The 21,302-nt window shown below is 38.1% G+C and overlaps 1 protein-coding gene across 1 annotated transcript in view; it reads right to left on the reverse strand.

Moving 5' to 3' along the window:
- The window catches only part of LOC150085985 (coronin-1C-like), a 239,686-nt gene that overhangs the window by 19,329 nt on the left and 199,055 nt on the right, over positions 1 to 21,302 (reverse strand). The window contains exon 9 of the mRNA XM_090374319.1: positions 14,386 to 14,487. Within this exon, the coding sequence (XP_090230445.1) occupies positions 14,386 to 14,487 (102 nt within the window). The remainder of the gene's footprint in view (positions 1 to 14,385; positions 14,488 to 21,302) is intronic.

Raw genomic sequence — 21,302 nt, forward strand, 5'->3', positions numbered from 1 at the left:
GAGTTCAAGATTTTTGCCGCTTGTTTTGTGCTGGAAGCTTCAACCAAAAGGTTGCCAGAATGCAGTCGTTTAACGGATATTGGTGAATCTGCCAATCCTTCTAATCCTTTCTGGATAAAGAAGGGCGACATCTTTCCGATTGACTGCTCTACGGTGGAATGGAGAATGAGAAAGAGTGGCGTCACTGATGGTGGTGTGTGCTCAGTTCTGGCTCTTTTAATGGAAGTGTTATCCGTGCTATCATCTCGATTAGGTAGGGGCCTTGTTAGGGCCCCAGAAGAATTAGAATTTATAATACTCATAAGAGTAAGATAAAAATTTCTGAAGCCCTAAGTACCTCACCCACCACAGAGCCCTACGAAGGGACGCCCACTCGTGAACTAGCAGGTACTGCGTACACGAATGGGACGCCAAGTTCGCTTCGGAGCACCATATCCATGTTTCCAATAAGCTTTGATCCCGTCCCAGGACCAAAGGGAGGGAGATTTATTGGAACGCAGTTGACCCAAGCAGTAAGAACCACCTGCCGATTGATCCCAGTCGGGACCACCCGTCTTGTCGAAGCAGGGGCCAAAGTGGTGTATCAAGGCCGGGCCCTTCAACCACCAGGATCCCCCTTTTTGAATTTCCATGGGTTGCGGCGCACGGCTGCACACGCCGGATTCCAATAATATAACCCTGGAACCAAGGTATGGGCGTTGGATCCCAGTGATGCTAATCTGGAATACCAGCAGCATCACTGGGAGGGCCCCACGTCGAGGGGCCTACTGAAGGGTTACCTAACCCCAAACTGACCACTACAGATTAGAATCCAAGACAGAACTATCAAGCTAGTTACTGAACTGAAATACTTTGGAGTTATCCTGGATCGGAACTGGTCGTTCACTTCACACCTAAAGTACGTGCAGAATAAGATTAAAAATTATGCAGCCATACTTGGTAGAGTTACACGCCGAGACTGGGGGCTGAAAAGGCGCACCCTGGCGATCCTCTATAAAGCAGCAATCACCAGGCAATCACATATGCCTCTGGCATATGGTTCCACAAGGCCTCAACCGTGGTAAATCGCCGACGGCTCAATATTATACATAGATCCATCTTACTGACCGTCACCCGAGCATGCAAAACAGTGTCGACCCACGCACTGAAAGTGATTACAGGGGCTCTCCCCCTTGACTTCGAGGTAACCTGCACAGGCATGCTGCAGCAGCTTGGACGCGGAAAGGTTACAACATATCTGGACCACACAACAGATCTGACAATCAATTGGAAAGCCGAGAAGAACAAGCTTCAAATCTACCTGCGATCAATCTGGCAACAATGCTGGACAAACTCTGACAAGGGGGAAGTCATGCGAAAGTTCCTTCCAAATCTGGAGCAAGTGTACCCTATATTTCCAACATGGTTTTGCCCTGGACTGCATGTCACCTACCTCCTTACAGGATGCGGAGCGATCTGTCACAAGCTTCATCTCCTTGGAATTACAAACAACCCTGCATGTGGCTCCCCCGAGACCTGGGATTACCAGTTTGTTTGTTATTTGGATTTTAGGAGCATTAGCAACTAAGGCCATATTGCTCGGGGATATACGGTGGTCATTCCCTGACCTTTCCGCATCCTCCGTATTTGGTGGTGACGGGCTCGAACCCCGGCCTAATCAAGAAGCGTGTGCTACGCACTGCTGCTCCTTCCCACCTGGCTACGGAGGCACCGGGATTACCAGATGCATGAATGTGAACTGTATGATGACCTATGTACCCAGCTGATCATGCAAGTGCGTTGCAACCCTAAAGACCAGGAGCACCACCTGCTGGAGGATGAGACAACCTACAAAGCTCTAACTGAATTTGCTCAGAGCCTATATGCTATAAGACTAACCCTTCCACTGCCTGCAAACCACAAACAACAAGGACAAATGTAGTACTCCACGCACCCCAAACCTGAAAGCTCCATGATCCAGTGGAAACTTATAATTTCATCAATACCAGATTACTGGGTTAGGACCATTAAATATCCCAACTCATCACTAATTATAAGCAAACAGAACGTGTCACAGGAAGAGTATGGGGGTAGAACCTCCCAATTCTACCCCGGTAGATAACGCTGGACATCATGATGGAACTGGAACTCACCTCAACCATACTCAATTCCTTTCCACTGCAAATTGACTTGTGGACGGGACATGGTGGTTGTTGTTGTTGTTTGGTTTTTAGGAGCATTAGCAACTAAGGCCGTATTGCTCCGGGGATGTGCGGTGGTCATTCTCTAACCTTTCCGCATCCTCTGTATTTGGTGGTCACGGACTCGAACCCAGGTCTAATCAAGAAGCGTGTGCTATACACTGCTGCTCCTGCCCACCTGGCTACGGAGGCGCCTACGGGACATGGCTCCCAAGGGCAACCTCCAAACAAAAGAGCAAGCACAGTCTCCGTGCACAGTATAATACCCGGACTTGCATTCTGCTTGTCAGTTCCATTCTCCCAAACAACAACGGAATCCGCTCTAATGGCGAATAAATCCCACTCTTCCAAATATCCATGGACGGGATATGGGTCCCATGAGCAACTATTCAACAAATTGCTGCATTAACTGCACTTATTGATTATTGGACTTATTGATCCTACATTGATGCTTTTTGAATACTCAATTCTGACCTACAGAGTATACACCAAAAGCGGTGAGCAGCCCTCTACACATTATCCTATGGACGCTAAAATCTGATTTCACTGGACGGGTCCCAGTTCCAATGAGCGATCTGCAAATAGTTGTCCAAATTTGGCTCACATGGACATCAAAGAAGAGGAGTTAAATCCTAGAAGAGACTCAATCCTACTGATCTATACCAAATGCTACATAGACAAATCGCAGTCTCTCCATGCAGCGTCGTATTGGCGACCTGAGCCAGCTCCCTTGCCTGGCTCACATTTTCCACCCTCCCCTGAGGGTGGGGGTGATGGTAACACCATCTCCCCCCACCACCCCCATTCTTACTCTCTGGTGGGGGCATGGGCATGCTCCACTGTAACTGTCTTCCCTATCTCTGTCCTCCATGTCTCTGCCTTCCCTCAGTCTTTAGTCTCCCCCCACTCTACCTGCACGCAAGTGAATGCCCCACACAATCTAAATTAAACTATCTAAAATTACGTTCACCCACTAGTTTCGGCCTCTCATTCCTAGTGTCTCCATGCCACGTGAGTGCATAAATTTTTTTTTTAAGTCCTAGCCACTGAAATCTCAGGAACTTAGGTGGCAGGACCTACCAGAGTAAATCTTAGTTTACTGGTGTTTCCTGTTCTGCCTCCACGGGGGCATGGGCATGCTCCACTGTAACTGTCTTCCCTATCTCTGTCCTCCATGTCTCTGCCTTCCCTCAGTCTTTAGTCTCCCCCCACTCTACCTGCACGCAAGTGAATGCCCCACACAATCTAAATTAAACTATCTAAAATTACGTTCACCCACTAGTTTCGGCCTCTCATTCCTAGTGTCTCCATGCCACGTGAGTGCATAAATTTTTTTTTTAAGTCCTAGCCACTGAAATCTCAGGAACTTAGGTGGCAGGACCTACCAGAGTAAATCTTAGTTTACTGGTGTTTCCTGTTCTGCCTCCACGGGGCGAAAGTGGGGCAACGTTGGACCTCAGTAGGGGCTAAACGACCAGATGAACAACGATACACAACACCACACACGTGGAAATCGAAAAATCTTGTTCATAAAGAGCATCTGTATGTGATAGTGAAAATTTGAATAGAAAAACAATGAAGAAAAGAGAATTCGAACAATTTTTCTGAAGCTCTTTTTTTTGTGGTTCACACAGATGAGAGACAGAGGAAGTCTGATTTATGGACTGATTTTACAGGCTAAGGCCATAGAATTTTATAATCATTTTAATGAAGGGGAAGTATTGGTTGGTTGGATCATTGAAAAAAAAAAAAAAAAACAGGTTTGGGGTTAGAAAACATCACTGGGGAAAAATTATCATCTAGTACAGAAGAGCCAACCAGGCTAGCCGGGTGGGTTAAGCGCCTGCCTGGCAAGCCAAAGGTCGCAGGTTTGAATCCCGCCTCGGGCTTGGATCAAAGTACACTATGGCCACAGAAGCCGATGTGCCAATAACTACAAAAAAAAAAAAAAAAAAAAAAAAGTACAGAAGAAATAGCGACATTACTGCTAAATTAGCAAAAATTATTCAAAAAAGAAAATCTGAATTTAAATCAAATTTAGAATTGTGATGAAACAGGCCTGAACTATAAAATATCCCATCCAAAACACTTGCAACTAGAAAAGAAAAATCAGCGTCTGGTTATAAATGAGGCAAGGAGAGAATGACTAACTGGCACGTTCAAATTCATCAGGGGGGGGGGATAAGCTTAAACTAACTAATTGGAAAGTCAAAGAACCCCCAAGTTTTAAAAAAATGTAAAATGTTTGCCTGTTAACTATGCAAATCAAAAAAAAAATGCATGGATGGATTCAAGTTTGTTTGTAACATGGTTTCATGAAGAATTTGTCCCCAGAACAAAAAAATGTTTGAATGAAAAGAAACGTCCCTATAAAGCACTTTTAATTTTAGACAATGCCCAATCCCATCCAAATGAAAGTGAACTAGTTTTTGGTAACATCAGAGCTCTGTTTTTGCCACCTAATGCAACATCCCTTCTTCAATCTCTAGATCAAGGTTTTGTGAAGATTTGGAAATGCAACTATAGGCAATATTTCTTAAAATATCTGCTTCAAAATCTTGAAAAAGGGACCAGCGTTGTTGAGAATCTTAAAAAAATAAACATCAAGGACGTTATTTACAGGTCGGCAGAAGCACGGAACAATGTTAAAATATCTACTCTTATTAAATCCTGGAAAAATATTTTATGCTCCCAAAATTAAGCCAACAAGAATGAGATGGCAAATGAAGATGAAAGAGGACATCTTACACTACAAAGGATATTAAAGAGTGGATGAATTCTGATGAACAGCTGGAAATGACTGATGACATGATTGTAAATATCGTTGAAAACACAAAAAGATGAGAAAGTAAAGATGGCGATGAGTAGTGCACAGAAACTACAAAAAAAAAAAAAAAAAAAAAGACACACACAGAAGGTGTAAATGCTATCGAGTCAGCTTTGTGTTATATTGTACAGCAGGAGGGTACCCCACCTGCCGATGTTTTGTTACAAAATATAGCAGCTAAAAAGTGAGGAGCTTCTATGAATCAGAAACCCATTAAGGAATTCTTTATATGATATTAAGGTGTAGTGCTAATGACCTGTAAGTGTACATTTTTCTTGTCTATGACTTGTCATTTTTATACACATACTATTTTTAAAAGATTTTTGTAATAAAACAGTTGTAAATAAAATTAAGTGTTTTATTGTATAATTTAAGAGTCATTATGTTCAATAAGTAGGTCTAACCTGAAAATAGAGTGTACACCATCACATTAATGCAATCAAATCCAGTTTATTTAATAATAATTTACCAAACCGTCCGTGTTATCCGAGATTTTGAAACAGAATTTTTTAATATAATGATCGAGGCAGCTATCGTTAGCTTACAAGAAATATTTGATCAGATGAATGAAATATACTCGGCTTTTCATCTTATTCTAAAATCAGAAAACTTCATGAATTAATTTGAAAGTGCAATAGAAATAAAATATCAACACCTTGAAGGAATTCTCACTGGCAAAAACAGGAGCAATGCATCGAAGCCAAAGAGTTTCATCAAGAAATCCAATCTTTGCAACATGTTTTAAAAGGGGAAAAAATCTGTTTACTTAGAATTATTGGCATTTATTTGTTAGTTGAATTATATTCCAACATCACCATTTCTCTTCGGATATTATTAACATTGTCAATTATGATTGTATGAAGAGAGGAGTTTTCAAGCCTCAAAATGATTAAAACATATTCACAAGCAACAGTTGGCCAAGAAAGAATTAATGGATTGGCCATTATGTCAATAGAACAAGATGTACTAAAAGATAAAAACATGAGACATTATAGATATCAAGTAAATATCGTAAGGCAGCAGTTCCCAAACTACTGAGATTTACGGACCCTTTCAAAAATCAAAACAAGTTTGCAGACCCTGTAAAAAAAGAAAACCTAGTATGAACACTAGGGTTTTCTGAAAAGAAAATTCAAAGTTTAATGTGTGAAACAACTCAACTTTATTCTTATTTTTATACAGATACATAATAATAACTTTATTTATCATCAATTTGCTATACATAGAATGAATAATTAGAAATATGTATACAATTATATAAACTAATCTTATCGAAAATAAGTAATAGCAGTAGTAGTAGTAGTGGCATGTGATGCAAGAAAGCAAATGTATGAGCTTATGCAGCATCAGCAAAAAAAAACAAAAAAAAAAACACACCATTCCCTCCAAATGCCTGTCCAGTTCCTCCTTAAATTTATTCAACCTATCAACTTCTACAATGACAGATGGAAGTTTGTTCCAGCAATTAACCACCCGCTGGCTAAAGGCAAATTTCCGCACATCTATTCTACATCTGTCCTTTCTTAATTTGAATTTATGCCCCCTTAGGTTTGTAATCTGAACAAGTGGAAGGATCCCATCAGAATTCAGCGTGCTCAACCCATTCAAGGCCTTATACACCTCAATCAGATCACCGCGCAGGTGCCTAGTCTCCAGCCATTGCAATTTGCAGAACTTAAGCCTCTCTTGGTAAGAGGATCCCTTCATTCCCATCACCAATCTTGTTGCCCTTCTCTGTACACGCTCAAGTAAATCTACATCCTTCCTAAAATGAGGCCTCCAGACCTGTACGCAGTACTCAAGGCGTGGCCTGACCATTGCCTTATACAAAGGGATAATCACCTCCTTTTCCCTGCTAGCAAAATTCCTATATATCATTGACAAAACCCCATGACCTGCCCTGGCAGCCTGTCTGCATTGCTCAGAAAACTTCATATCTGACTGCACAATTACTCCCAGGTTTTTTTCATTTTCTACCACCTTAAGTGTAGTACCACACAGTTGGTACGTTTCTCTGGGATTACTTCTACCCATATGCAGTACTTTGCATTTGTCAAGGTTAAACTTCAATTGCCACTTCTTAGCCCATCTGCCCAAATTATCTAGATCCTGTTGCAGTAGCACACTGCCTATACTGTCATTAACAACCCTGCCAACCTTTGTATCATCTGCAAACTTCGACACTAAGCCTGATATACCTTCATCAATATATAAAACAACAGTGGACCCAACACCGAACCCTGTGGGACTCCACTAATAACATTAGTCCACGAAGAGCAGCACCCATTGATTACCACCGTCTGTCTTCTCCCGCTTAACCATCCTTTTATCCATTGTAGCAACTTACCCTTAATACCATTCTGCTCCAATTTGTACAATAGTCTTCCATGCGCAACAGTGTCAAAAGCTTTCCTGAAATCCAAATATATGATATCAAAATTATTTTTTGCATCCAGTTCCTTTGTAACCACATCATAATATCCTATCAAATTTGTCAGACAAGACTTTCCCTTAACAAACCCATGTCCCGTCTTCTTTTGATGTCTGAATTATTGCTGCAGTCTTGTCTAGATGATCCTGCAATGCATCTTTAACCAGCGACTCCATTATTTTAACCGGAACAGAAGTTAAACTAACTGGTCTGTAATTACTCGTGTCACTCTTCGATCCCCCTTTGTGAATTGGGGATACATTTGCACATCTCCAGTCCGTGGGAACCTCCCCTGAGTCCAAGGATGCTCTCATAATTATGGCTAAGGGTTTGCTTAATTGCTTTGCCGCCTCCTTTAATATAACTGGATTGATCCCATCCACTCCAGGTGCTTTTCTTACGTTTAACTTCAACAGTTTCTCTTCCACTTTGATCTCAGTTATTACAAAATCATTAAGCACTCTGCTACAATTTGATAACCTGCCATTTTCAAACCATAATAACTCCTCATGTGTGAATGTAGATGCAAAATACTCATTCAGTTTGTTTGCTATCTGAGCAGGATCATCAACAGTCGAACCATCGATGTCAAGTGGACCAATCAGATTCATTCCCTTCCTTTTAGAGTTTATATAAGTAAAGAAATCCTTGCTGTTTTTCTTAGCATCTTTTGCCAAGGATTTCTCGTAATCTGCCTTCGCCTGCCGAATCTCCTTTGTGACCTGATTACAGATTAACTTATATCTGCCGTAGGCTTCTGAGTTGCTTGATAATTTATATGCATCCCATGCATTTTTCTTCTCTGTTACGAGTCTCATTAGTTCATTAGATAACCATTTAGGCCTAAACCTTGAACAATATTTCTTAATAGGTATGAAACTTTTAGTAGCTTCCACGATTAATTCCTTGAATGCTTCCCACTTAGAATTTACTGTTGGTAACATTGTCAGTTGATCCCACTGTACAGAATTTAAAAACTGTCAGAGACCACTGTACTCGCCTTTACGGAAGCCAAAACCCTTTCCTTTACCTCTGATGGTAATTAAATCTTTAAGTAAATCCCACGTCAGTACACTGTGATCACTGCCACCTAGTGGTTCTTTTATCTGCAAATTCCTAATGCATGAATGATCACTGCTGATAACCAGATCAAGAGTATTGTTTCTCTGGTTGCCTCTCGAACATGCTGCTGCAGAAAACAATCATCCAATAAATCCACAAATGTCTGACTAGTGTGTGAGTGCCCAACCCACAAGTTCCAGTCAATATCTGGGAAGTTAAAATCCCCCATTATAAGACATTCCGATTTACTAGCCCACTCTATTTCTCTGTACAATTGTTCATTGTACTCATTCGAGTCATTAGGCCTATAACACACTCCTACTCTTATTTTTGCTTTCGCAGTGCTTATGTCACACCAAACTGACTCAACAGTGCACTGTTCATCTATATCAACTGGATGCACTTCTTTTGATTTTATGTTTTTCTTAATTAACAGCATAACACCTCCTCCCATCCTATCCTGTCTATCCTTTCTGTACACATTGTACTCCCCAAATTCCAGTTCGGCATTCCTTATATCAGTGCGACACCATGTCTCTGATATCCCAACAATATCCGCCTTTGATGTCTTGACCAACACTTCAAATTCATCAAATTTATTTACTATACTTCTAGCATTGGTATACATGCAAGTATACATGCACCTATTCTTATTCTTAGTTACTCTAACACATCCCATATACCCACCTGTTTCACGATGACTGCCACCTGTCCCCGAAACCCCCAACACCCCTCGCTCCAGGTCGCTACTTATTCTAATAGAAGTTGTGCAAGGATCACCTTCACCTCTGCCTACGGCTACTGTTAAACTATTAGTCCTTGTATCCCCCCCAACCTATCAGTTTTCCACCCCACCCAACACTGCCTCAATAGCATCGGCAAATATTCTTGCACCCTTTCTATTTAAGTGTATCCCATCCCTGTAGAAGCAGTCTTTCCTGTTAACAAGTACAGTCCAGGCTGAAAAAAATTCTATCCCTTGAGCCTTGCACAATCTTTCCAGGGTCGAATCGATTGACAAGGCTCTCACCATATACTCCCTCCTATCGTGTCTGGGCAGAATTGCAGACACTTTCAAATTCAACCCTAATTCACGGCTTTTTTTCATCAGTGACCTGTATTTGTTAAGTAATTCTGCAGGTCTCCTACTCTTGATATCATTAGTGCCAACGTGTACAACTATATCACCTTTTGTGCCCTTAAAAGATGATATCTGTTCTACAACGTCATCAACCTTTGCCCCTGGCAGACATAAACTGGTCCTGTTCCACCTATCATTTTTACAAAGGATGTTTCCCGTTTCCCTGACAATAGAGTCACCAACAACTACTAGTTCCTGAGGGACCAGTGCATTCTGCCTTGGGGGTTGCCACTGTGTTGCGTGATGACCAAGTGCAAGCTCTGGCGTTGATGTGGGCAGCTGAGAGCTTGATGGGCCCCTCAATTTAGATCTTTCGAGGGCATCCACCCTGTCCTTCAAACTCTCATATAGGCCCATAACAACACTGAGTTGTCGCCTGATTTCCTTACATTGCGCATACACAAAGACATCCCCCATGGCAATATCATGTTCCGTTCCAGATAGTTCGGCAAACATTTCACAAGTTGCACATTTTTTTAGGCTGTGATGCGTTGGAGAATCTCCCCCCCTCAGTTCTCCCCCGAGTCACAGCACTCCTGCCACTTTGTGCCCGTTGGTTTGCTGCTCTAGTTTGGGGCATGATACTTTAAATTAATAAAATCAATAAATTAAATTAATTAAATGTCAATATTATGCTATCTAATAGAAACAGTGAAGCATATTACTGTTTCTATAATTATACGTTAGAGCTACCTAGCTATCTCAATTAAAAATTTGAATTCCCTATCACTATATACAAAAACAATGCCTGCAATATTCGAACAAAATAACGGTTTTATAAAGTATTACATATATCTACAAAAACTGTTTATATAAATTAAAATAAAAATAACCAGCGTAATTAAAACTATAAGACTACGTATTAAGTACAATATAAAATAACAATTATGTAAATAAAAAGCAAACACTTATCGTTTTTTTCGGAGCCTGTAACTCGCAGCTGTATTTTCTAAAGAGAGTCAGCGCCCTCTCCTGACATTTGCTGACCTTTCCACATCCTCCGTAATGTTCTATGACGAAGTTCGTTGTGATTCCATCAGCATATTTTTTAAGAAAATAAACACATATTACTTGATACCTTCTGAATGTTTCGTGGACCCCCTGGAACTGGACTATGGACCCCAGTTTGGGAAATGCTATTGTAAGGTAATCATGTGAAATCTTTTAAGTTTATATAAATAATGTATTAGTCATTAAAGTTTAAATAAATAATTATGATTTGAATTATCTTTGGGTGTTTCTTTTTTTTATGAATTTTGTGATTGGTTTTTTTTTTTTTTTTTTTTTTTAGGAGCATTAGCAACTAAGGCCATATTGCTCCGGGGATATGCGGTAGTCATTTGCTGACCTTTCCGCATTCTCCGTAATTAGTGGTGACAGGCTCGAACCCTGGTCTAATCAAGAAGCTTGTGCTACGGACTGTGAATTGCACATTTAATTTTTGCGATGAGGCCCCCCCCAGATGAATATTTCACCCAGGGCCGAGAGAAGTCTAGGTATGGCACTGAATGAGGGAACATCTTGACAGGAACTGAGCTATATGGTAATCATAACATGGATTTGCTAAGGGGAAATGTTGTCTGACTAATTTAATTAGCTACTCTGAGGTAGTTACAAAGGAACTGGATGCAGAATATAATTTCTTTGGCAGAATGCAAATTTCTGTACATTTGTTTTCTACAACCATCCTTCTTCAATTTAAATGTGTGTGTGTGTCGTTTGAGAAAGAGTAAGCATGTCATTCGCATTTAGTTTACTTAATCCTTTCAAAGCCTTATACATTTCAATCAGGTAAACATGCAAATGCCTAGTTTCTAGAGATTACAATTTACAGAACTCCATTCTTTCTTGGTAATAATATATATATTTTTCTATCCTCAAGTAAATATTGTTACTCTTCCTTGCATCCTTTTCAACAGATTTGGCCTTCCTCTAAAACGAGGTTTCCAAACCTGTATGCAATAAAACGTGGCATAAATAGCCCATGGGGCTATTTTAGCAGCCTGTTTGCAGAGATAAGAATTTCTCTTATCTCCATAACCACTTTTTTTCTTACTAATTATCTTTAGTTTGGTGCTATCCAAATGGTAAAGTTATTCTGGTATTACTGCTACCCAAATACAATACCTTACATTTATTAATGTTAAACGCCAGTTATCACTTTTCAATCCATCTGCTTAGTTTGTTTAGATCTTCTTGAAGTAGCACACTGTGATTACTGTCGTTAACCACTGTGTCCACCTCTGTATCACCAGCAAACTTGAAATATTTACATCATTATCATTAATATTAAAAACAGTAAAGGAGTCCAACACTGACCACTGTGGAAAACCACTCATCACATTAGTCCATGAAGAATAGTGACCAATTTCTAACTACCCTTTTACTTCCTACCACTTAATCATTCTTTTATCCAAAATAGTAACTTGCCTCTAATGCCACATCACTCCAATTTAAACAATAATTGTACATGCAGTACAATATCAAAGTATTTACTGAAATGTAAGTATATGAGCTTGATCTCTTTTGCAAGGTTAGACACACATCATCACACACACAAATCTTGCACTGTGCAAGGATTATCTTTATCTCTGATTATAGAAGAAATTTTGCTAATCAGTAAAATATTTACCACATGCACATCAGAAACTACTGTGTTTATTAACACACTGATGTGACATTTCAGTTATCAGAGAAGAAATATTTATATAAAAACATAAGGTAACAATTGACTTCAAGTTGATTGCCCATCATAGACACCAATCATTCATTTCACATGTAGAATCTAAGACAGTAGGGTTTTTATATTTATATTATAACGTAAACTAAATGGTCATAATGTTGTCATGCTGTGTTGCAATCTGTCACACAGTGACAAGAGCTGCTGGAACGAGTACAGAGAAGGGCAACAAGATTAGTGAATGGAACAAAGGGTTGCTCTTACGAAGAAAGGCTTAAGTTTTGCAAATTACAGAGTCTGGAGACTAGGCATCGGCGAGGTGATCTGATAGAGGTGTATAAGGCTTTGAATGGCTTGAGCATGCTCAATGCCGATGGGATTTTTTCTCTTGTTCAGAATAATCACCCGAGAGAGCATAAATTCAAATTGAGGAAGGATGGATGTCGGACAGATGTGCGGAAATTTGCCTTTAGCCAGCGGGCAGTTGGTTTGTGGAATAGACTTCCATCACTTGTTGTTGAAGTTGATAGCCTAAACAAATTTAAGACTCAGCTGGACAGGTATTTCGAACGAACGGAGGGGTGAAATGGGAGTAGTGGTTGTGTTTTTTTTTTGGCTGATGCTGAATAAGCTTGCTTTCTTGCATCATATGCCTCTACTAATGCTAATGGTGTCACCAGAGTCATTAATAACTCTTTAAGATTTAAGGGCCTCTGTAGTCGAGTGGTAAGGAGCAGGAGTGCAGTAGCACACGCTCTTTGATTAGAATGGGGTTCAAGCCCTTGAATGCTAAATACGGTCGATCTACCAACCTGCACTGGACTAGCGTGTCAGATTATGGTCCATTTCCCTCAGCATGAACTGTTGAGGAGGCTTCCATTCTGCAGTGGGTTGATAATGGCTGCAGTTTACCTTTCCAGGAAACATTTTCCAAGTGTTTCCAGGAAAATTAAACCGTAATTTATTTCCAGTTATCACATAGTACAACTTTTAAAATAATGAAGTTCTCGAAAGATCTCACATGATAACAATATTTTGAAGTCATTGGCATAATCATGGAGAAAAAGTTCATTAAGTAAGATCTTACCTTATCAGAAAATATATTCTTTAATGGTGTATTTGCACATGCAAGGCCTGTTTGTGCATGTACAACACTGACAAGGCTCTGGATAGCAACTACTTATTTCTGACCACAAATTACGAACAGTATATTCTCAGTTTCTTATCTATGGCCACTTCTACTTAGCCATGACTGCTTCTACTACCAGAGTATGTATGGCCTTCCGATTTTGTGTTCAAAATTGGTAGGCCATACATGCTCTTAGTTCATTTTACACTTTCAAAAGTAGTGTGAACAGCTGCAGACTGAATGGCTCTGGTTCACTGCAGAAACTTCTGCTACTGTAATACAGAATAGCATTTCTCAAACTGTGATCAGAAGATGCATGGATGTCTCTCCAGGAGATGTGTGAATGATCCAAAATTTATTTTATTTAGAAAGTGAAAGAATTTACAGCATAGAAATAATTTAAGATTGGGGATCTACAGAAAGTTTTCTAGGGAATACTCTAATCACTAATGTTCAAGAACCATTTGATTTTTTGATCTATACTGAACATAGCTTTACAGAGTGAATTATTTGGACATCCATGGACTATTTTTATGCATGTACAATACCAAGTAAGCTACTTATTTCTGCCTACAAACTGTATACTGTCCTCAGTCTCTCAGCTACATGCCATCCCTGATATGCGCTTGATAATGTCATATGAACATAAGCCTATGACCACCGTTGCAATGATAATGCAAGCCATATACATTCTGGGCTGTTTAAACCATTTTGTGTTCAAAATTTGGGCCAGTTTTGCTAAAGTACTGTGAACAGCTACTGACAGGCAACAGTGGTCTGCATATAGGAGTGGGGGAATGTAATAAATTGTCCACTGAGCATAAAATAACTACAAAAAAAAAAAAAAAAAAAAATTCTTATTTCGTTAACTTTTGTTTTGGCTACTGCCTCTTCATCATTATTTTCTTTTTTTGTCTAATATAAATAAATCTCACCAAAATGGGTTCAGCATCCCTTCCTTCAATCCATTCCTCAGCTAGAATAGCTGGGACATCTGCTAAAGTGTCAGGGTACAGATCATCTTGAAAAAGTTCAGACTAAAGAATAATAATAAAAATAAATTAATATCTTAATTTATTTCATCAGCTAAATAATGAATTGTCTAAAGCACCACAAAATATGATTATAAATACAGGTTAGTTAAAAAGTAACTTAATGCAAAAATATGTAAATGTTTTGATGTAAACATATAATCTATATACAAGAAAACATAATTAATAGTGAATTGTTTTCCAATAATGTGGAGGTGGAGAGGAAGCCCATCATGCTGAAAGATCATCTTAACACCACTCCCTTTCTGAACTCTGAACAAAGATATGCTGGAAAATGGCACCATTTTCTAGCATATTTCTGTTCATTCATGAAAACAACAATGAAGTGTCCATTAAAAATTTATTCTAAAAAAAACATAAATAATAATAATAATAATAAATAAATAAAATGGTGCCATTATGAAAATGGAAGTGAAACAACATCATACTCTTACCTTCTCACCATCACAGCTACCAACCCTTGATTTTTGAAAACTAGATATTTTTTTTTTTTTTTTTTTTTTAAATCCAGATTTCAGACTTAAAATTAAACTTCCTGACAAATGTGCAATTTATGTTAAGATATTGTCAAGGATTATACACCAGTACGGTTCAGTATGCTTTCACACAGCTCACCTAGGATTTTTCTGCCTGTGAATTTCTGTTAGACACTATAGACCAGTGGTGTCCAACCTTTTCCAGTACGGGGGGGGGGCTGTATTCAAAGTTAGATTTGTTTTGCGGGCCGCAGAGTTCGAGAAAAAATTGTCACATTTTCCATATCTTGTTACTCGTAAAAGGAAGTTTCTATTTTCATGTTACCATTTTTTGTTTTCAAGCTATATATGAAAAAAATGCAAATTCACAACACTTTTATGTGCAACAAATCTGTCAGTGATTTATTTTTTTAGATTTTATTAAAATTATAAAAATATGACTTACTTTTGTTTAAAAAAAAAAAAACTTTACTTTTGCTTTTAAATGCTCATTTTAGAAAATTTACAACCTAAAAAGGATCACTGCTTTTCAATATTAAGGTGAATAAATAAATATAATGATAAATCTAAAATTAAAATATTTGAAATTTTCATTAAGTACAATACACAATAACATTTAGTGGACAAAACTTAACATTTAGTGAGATGATTGAGGCAGGATATTTTTAAATAATTGTTCAAAATTTAGTTGCAAATTTGTGACGCCAGTCTCAATACATAATGAAGATTATGTCCTGATGGTATTTCTCGATGGAGCCCCAGGTCCTGATGGTACTTCACCACTTGTTCTCAAAACCTGCGCACCTGAACTTACTCCTGTTCTATGCCACCTTTATACACTTTCTTATTCCAAAGGTGTTTTCTCTTCTGATTGGAAATTTGCTCACATCCAGGCAGTTCCTAGAAAGGGTGACATATCCCTCCCACCCAATTACTTCTACTCTTTCTAACGCAATGGAGAAATCACTTAACCGTCAACCCTTAAACTATCTAGAAACCTTCCGTGTGATCAATGATCGACAGTATGGATTCCGTCAGTGTCGATCCACAGTGATATTCTGGCCTATGTTACAAATTTATGGCCAAATTCAACGGAAAAGTTCAGTGAAACACAAGCAGTTTCTCTTGACATCTCAAAGGCTTCTAAACAAGCTTCCATCATATTGTTTGCCAACTGTTCTTTGTAATTGGTTATCCAGTTTTCTCTCTGATCACTCACTGAGGGTGATGGTAATGGCTCTCTGTCTTCTAACTTCACTGTTGTAAAGCTGGTATCCCCCAAGGTTCAGTTCTTTCCCTCCATTCTTTTCCTCTTGTGTATCAACTGTGTGGTACTACACCGACAGCGGTAGAGAGTGAAAAGGAACTGGGGGAAATTGTGCAGGCAGATATGAATTTTTCTGAGCAGTGCAGACGATCTGCAAGAGTAGCTCATTGTGTCTTGTCAATGATATACAGCAATTTTTCTAGCAGCGATAAGGAGGTGATTATCCCCTTGTATAAGGCAATGGTCAGGCCACACCTTGAGTACTGTACACAGGTCTTGAGGCCTCATTTTAAGAAGGATGTAGAGCCGTTGGAACGAGTACAGAGAAGAGCAACAAGATTAGTGAACGGAACAAAGGGTTGCTATTACGAAGAAAGGCTTAAGTTTTGCAAATTACAGTGTCTGGAGACTAGGCACCTGCAAGGTGATCTGATTGAGGTGCATAAAGCCTTGAATGGTTTAAGCATGCTCAATGCTGATGAGATTCTTCCTCTTGCTCAGAATAATTGCCTGAAAGGGCATAAATTCAAATTGAGGAAAGACAGTTGTAGGACAGATGTGTGGAAGTTTGCCTTTAGGCAGAGGGTGGTTGATTGTTGGAACAAATTTTCATCTGTCGTAGAAGTTGATAGCTTAAACAGATTCAAGGCAGAAATAGACAAACGTTTGGAGCGAGCGGATGGGTGAAATGAGAAGGGTGTGTGTGTTTTTTTGGCTGATGCTATACAAGCTTGTTTTCTTGCATCATGTGCCATTGCTAATGCTAATTAATGACCTTCTTTCATTGATCGGAAATCCTATCCATAGTTTTGCTGATGATAGCACATTGCATTCCACTTTCCAGTTTGAGAAACCTTGCCCTGCTCAATCAGCTTCAACTTCTCGAATATCTGCAATCAATTCCTTAAATGCAGATCTCCAGTGGGACAAAGACAACTTAGCTGATTTCAATCCTAAAACTCAGTCCTGTCACAAAAAGGATTTTTCTGCTCCTATGCTTATCTTTGGTGACACTGATTTCTAGTCAAGATGATACATCTCTTTTGGCGATTACTCTGACTTCTAATCCCTCTTGGCACAAGAACATTACAAATATTGATTTCTCTGCATCTAAAAAACTTGGTTTTCTCTTTTGCTCTGTTCACTCTGTACAAATCGCAAATCCACCCTACCATGGAATATTGTTCTCAGCAATATTGTTCTCACATCTGGAACGGTGCCCCCAAAACCTCTCTCAGGCTTCTAGATTCAGAAGAGGGCAGTTAGGTTAATTAATGATTCATCTCTAACAGAGTCTCTCCACTCTCTGTCTCATAGTCATACTGTTTCTGCTGAATGCCTTTTCTACAGATACTTCCATGGGCACTGTTCTGAATTTGCTTCTATAATTCCCACTCTCTCTTTCAAAACAGCCCAAACACATGCCACCACCAACCAAAATCCGTTTACTGTCCGACTTCAAATTCACAGAACCAACTTTTCATCTTCCTTCATACGTATTTCATGAAAATTACAGTGTACTGTACAGAAGTTTAAATCTAATGTCAACAAATATCTTCTTTCGTCTTCTCAACTTCCAACCCATGCATGGTACTATAGGTTCGAATACCTGTTTGTTTGTGTGAAAGAGACTGCTTCATCTGTTTCTTTACGTTCGATGATACTAAAAAGTATTGGAAACTTGTCCACAAAAAGTTTCAAATTTGTACTACTTTCACATTTAGCATTAGTAGAGGCTATGATGCAAGAATGCAAACTTATATAGCATCAGCTATATATCTACTTTTGAAACTCATTACGTCAGAAAATCATTACAATGTACTTTGGAAAAAAATTGATTCCGAATTGAATTCATGGAAAATTGAAGTGATGGAGGCATGGAAACATTTTTCAATTGTGGACTGAATCAGAATCATAGCTTTATCGCTCAAAGAAATAAAACCATCAACATTAAATGTGTGTTGGAAAAACGTATGGCCAGAGTCAGTTCATTCAGGAAATATGATCGAACCGGCTGAAAACGGAATCGGTGCTATAGTAGAACTTGCTAAGTCGGGAAGGTTTTGATGATATGATTACTGAAGCCCTTGTGGGTAGCACAGTTGTTAGAATCGCTGTTATACCCACACTGGGTGGAAAAGACCCAAGTTCGAATTCCATCGATGACTGGAGGAATTTTTATGGGCCTTTATCACAACGTGGCAGAGTTATTTGGTCTCAGGTGATGGTAGCATGGTTTTTCTCCCGGAAACTCAGGTTTTTCGTCCAGAAAAATAGAAAACTGATCTCAGAACACACGCAATTTGAACACAGAGCAACACAGCCTCAGTTGCCGATGTTCCTTTAAAAAAAAAAAAAAAAATGATTACTGAAGACATTCAAGAATTACTGGTAGAAAATAGAAAAAGAGGCTGGCTAAGCAGATTTGGTGGAAATGAAAATCAAATCAATTCAGAGGATGATAGTACAGATGAAAAATCTCAACTTCCAAATTTTATACTAAAAAGTATACAGAAAGGCATAAATTTTATTATCTTATTTTTTGAATTTAGATTCTTTGACTGAAAGGAGTCCAAAGTTCAAAAGAAAGCTGCTTCAAAAACGATTAGTTCCATACGACGAAATTACAAATATTTATCAAGCAAAAGCAAACAAACCCAGATTAATGATTTTTTAAAGAGAGCAGAAGATACACAAAATCTAGAATGGTGTTGTCAGTTCTTGGAAAATAACCCCCCCCCCCCACTTTTCATATTGGTTCTTAGTTCCGTATAATAGTTTTGCACTACACAAGATTTTATAGGAACCTAACTACAATGTTATACGAGGGTTACCAAAGATCCAGCTTCAAAAACATTGCTTTGATTTTGTTGTTAACTTTAAAGATATGTATTTTTGTTCCTTGCAAGGAAATATTCAATTCATTCAAATGAAAAAAATATATCAGCAAGATATGCCACAATTTTCATCCTTTAACTTGGATGCAAAGTTATGATTTTGTTGAGACGAAAAAATTCTTAACCTCGTCCCTCAATTCATAAAATCGACTTAAAACTTTTCCACATGATAACCATCAGACCTCGGTATGCAAGAGTAATGTTTTATGAACACCAGATAATTCCTTGAAAACTAATGTAAATAATCGCAAATTAAATTCTCTTGATTTAATAAAATTAACAATTTTAACTACATTGTTGAGTACTTCTTTTAACTGATCTGGCATTCATTTCGCAGTTAAAGCACGGTGATGAAGCCAGCAATGTGAATGCTGAATATGAGGAGCTTTGACTTTTATTCGTGATGTAGCACCTTTATTTGTTCCGAGCAGGTACTTTGCTCCATCAGTACAAAAGTGCAAACACGAATTCCAAGATAATTCATTTTTTTTCCAGTATGGGTCGATAATTTCAAAAATATTTTCCCTTGCGGTCCTGTCTGGAAGAGGTTTACAAATGAGAATATCCTCTTGAACAGCTGAATCAAAAATATAAAGTACACGTACAAGTAATATTGCTAAGCTAGCAACATCAGTGGATTCATCTAATTGTAACGTAAGCCATGTAATGAATTTTTTAAATGTCTTAATTCTTCTACACAAAAATTTGACATATCTTTAGCACACCTAGCCACAGCGAACGGTGTCAATTTCTTTAGAATATTTTTCACCAATCTTACAAATAATTAAATCTTTTGCACAAGGCTTAATTAATTTTTCCCCAATTGTGTAAACCTCACCTACTTTGGCGATTCGATAGCTAATGCGATAAGATGCTTCCAGTGATGCTTTATTTTCAGAATATACTTAGAAAACATTTTCGTTTTACTTTTCAGCTCCTCACATTTGCATTGAAAATATTCAATATTTTTATCCTTTAAATATGGGCGGTTACTTTCCAGATGTCTTTGCAATTTTGCAGGATTCAAATTGCTGTTCTTCACAACTTTTTTGTGTTCGACACAAAATCCATTTGGCTCATCTTCATTTCCAGTCCACATAAATCTAAAACTTAAATAACTGTCGTCATATTTTCGACAAGCATTTCATTCGTAGAAATTGTCTTCCTGCACTGTGCACTCGCTTTGTATTTGAATCAAGTGACACATAAGTAGAAAGAAACATCGACTGCACTGTTGCCGAACTATTATTACCTTCTTCAACCTTAACAGATTTAATTTTCTTGTTTTTAACCAATTCTCCATTATTGTGGCTTCACATGTGAAGCAGAAATACCTACAAACAAAATGAAAAATAAATTGTAATATTCGTAAATGCAAATAAACTAATAAAGCATTAATTAAAAATGCGTGTGGTGAAACCATCCGAGCCTAATGAATAAATAACTAGAAATGCTAATTTAAAGATTAACCGATTAATAAATTTATTATGAAATATTAATTATATATACCGAGTGCTTGACTGAATGCATGGCATTAACTTGAAAACTACAGTATATATTTGTTGTTTAATTTTATTTCTGTGTACAAATATACATATTATGTATAAATAAGAAAATGACGTATATATACCTACCATTTGCAAAATTCAGACCAATTTGTATATAAATACACTTTTTTCACAATAAGCAGCACAAAATTGTTTATATGAATCAGAAAACCAATAATATTCAACTCAAATCAAGCAATGCACAATATTTCTACAGTACAACCAAAGTCTCAAGTAAGCAGTAGCAGAGTACTTCTGATTAAGGGTCCTTCATCATTTATATAGGAAAAAAAAAATTAGCTCTTTAAAATTATGTTGCTAAAATTTTTGTTGTTATGATATGTTAAATTTTTTTTCTCAAGTGCAAGTGCTATTTCAATAAATTTTTTAATAATTGGACTAAATTCAAAAAATAACAAAAGCTTAATTTTTCAGTACTCACCTTGATCGATCTGCAAGGTGGTTGGTTCTTAAATTAAGGGGTGGGAAAATAATAATTATAATGGAAACGGGATTAAAATATGCGCAAGGAAGTAGAAGTGCACTAACTCCGTCCTTGGTTGTCATTAAATTGGGATTCTAAATAGTGGATAAGCCAATAGTCGTAACGAAG

The sequence above is a fragment of the Mastigoproctus giganteus genome, chromosome 5 (assembly GCF_048544385.1).
Source record: "Mastigoproctus giganteus isolate SK-2022 chromosome 5, ASM4854438v1, whole genome shotgun sequence".
Classification (NCBI taxonomy): domain Eukaryota; kingdom Metazoa; phylum Arthropoda; class Arachnida; order Uropygi; family Thelyphonidae; genus Mastigoproctus; species Mastigoproctus giganteus.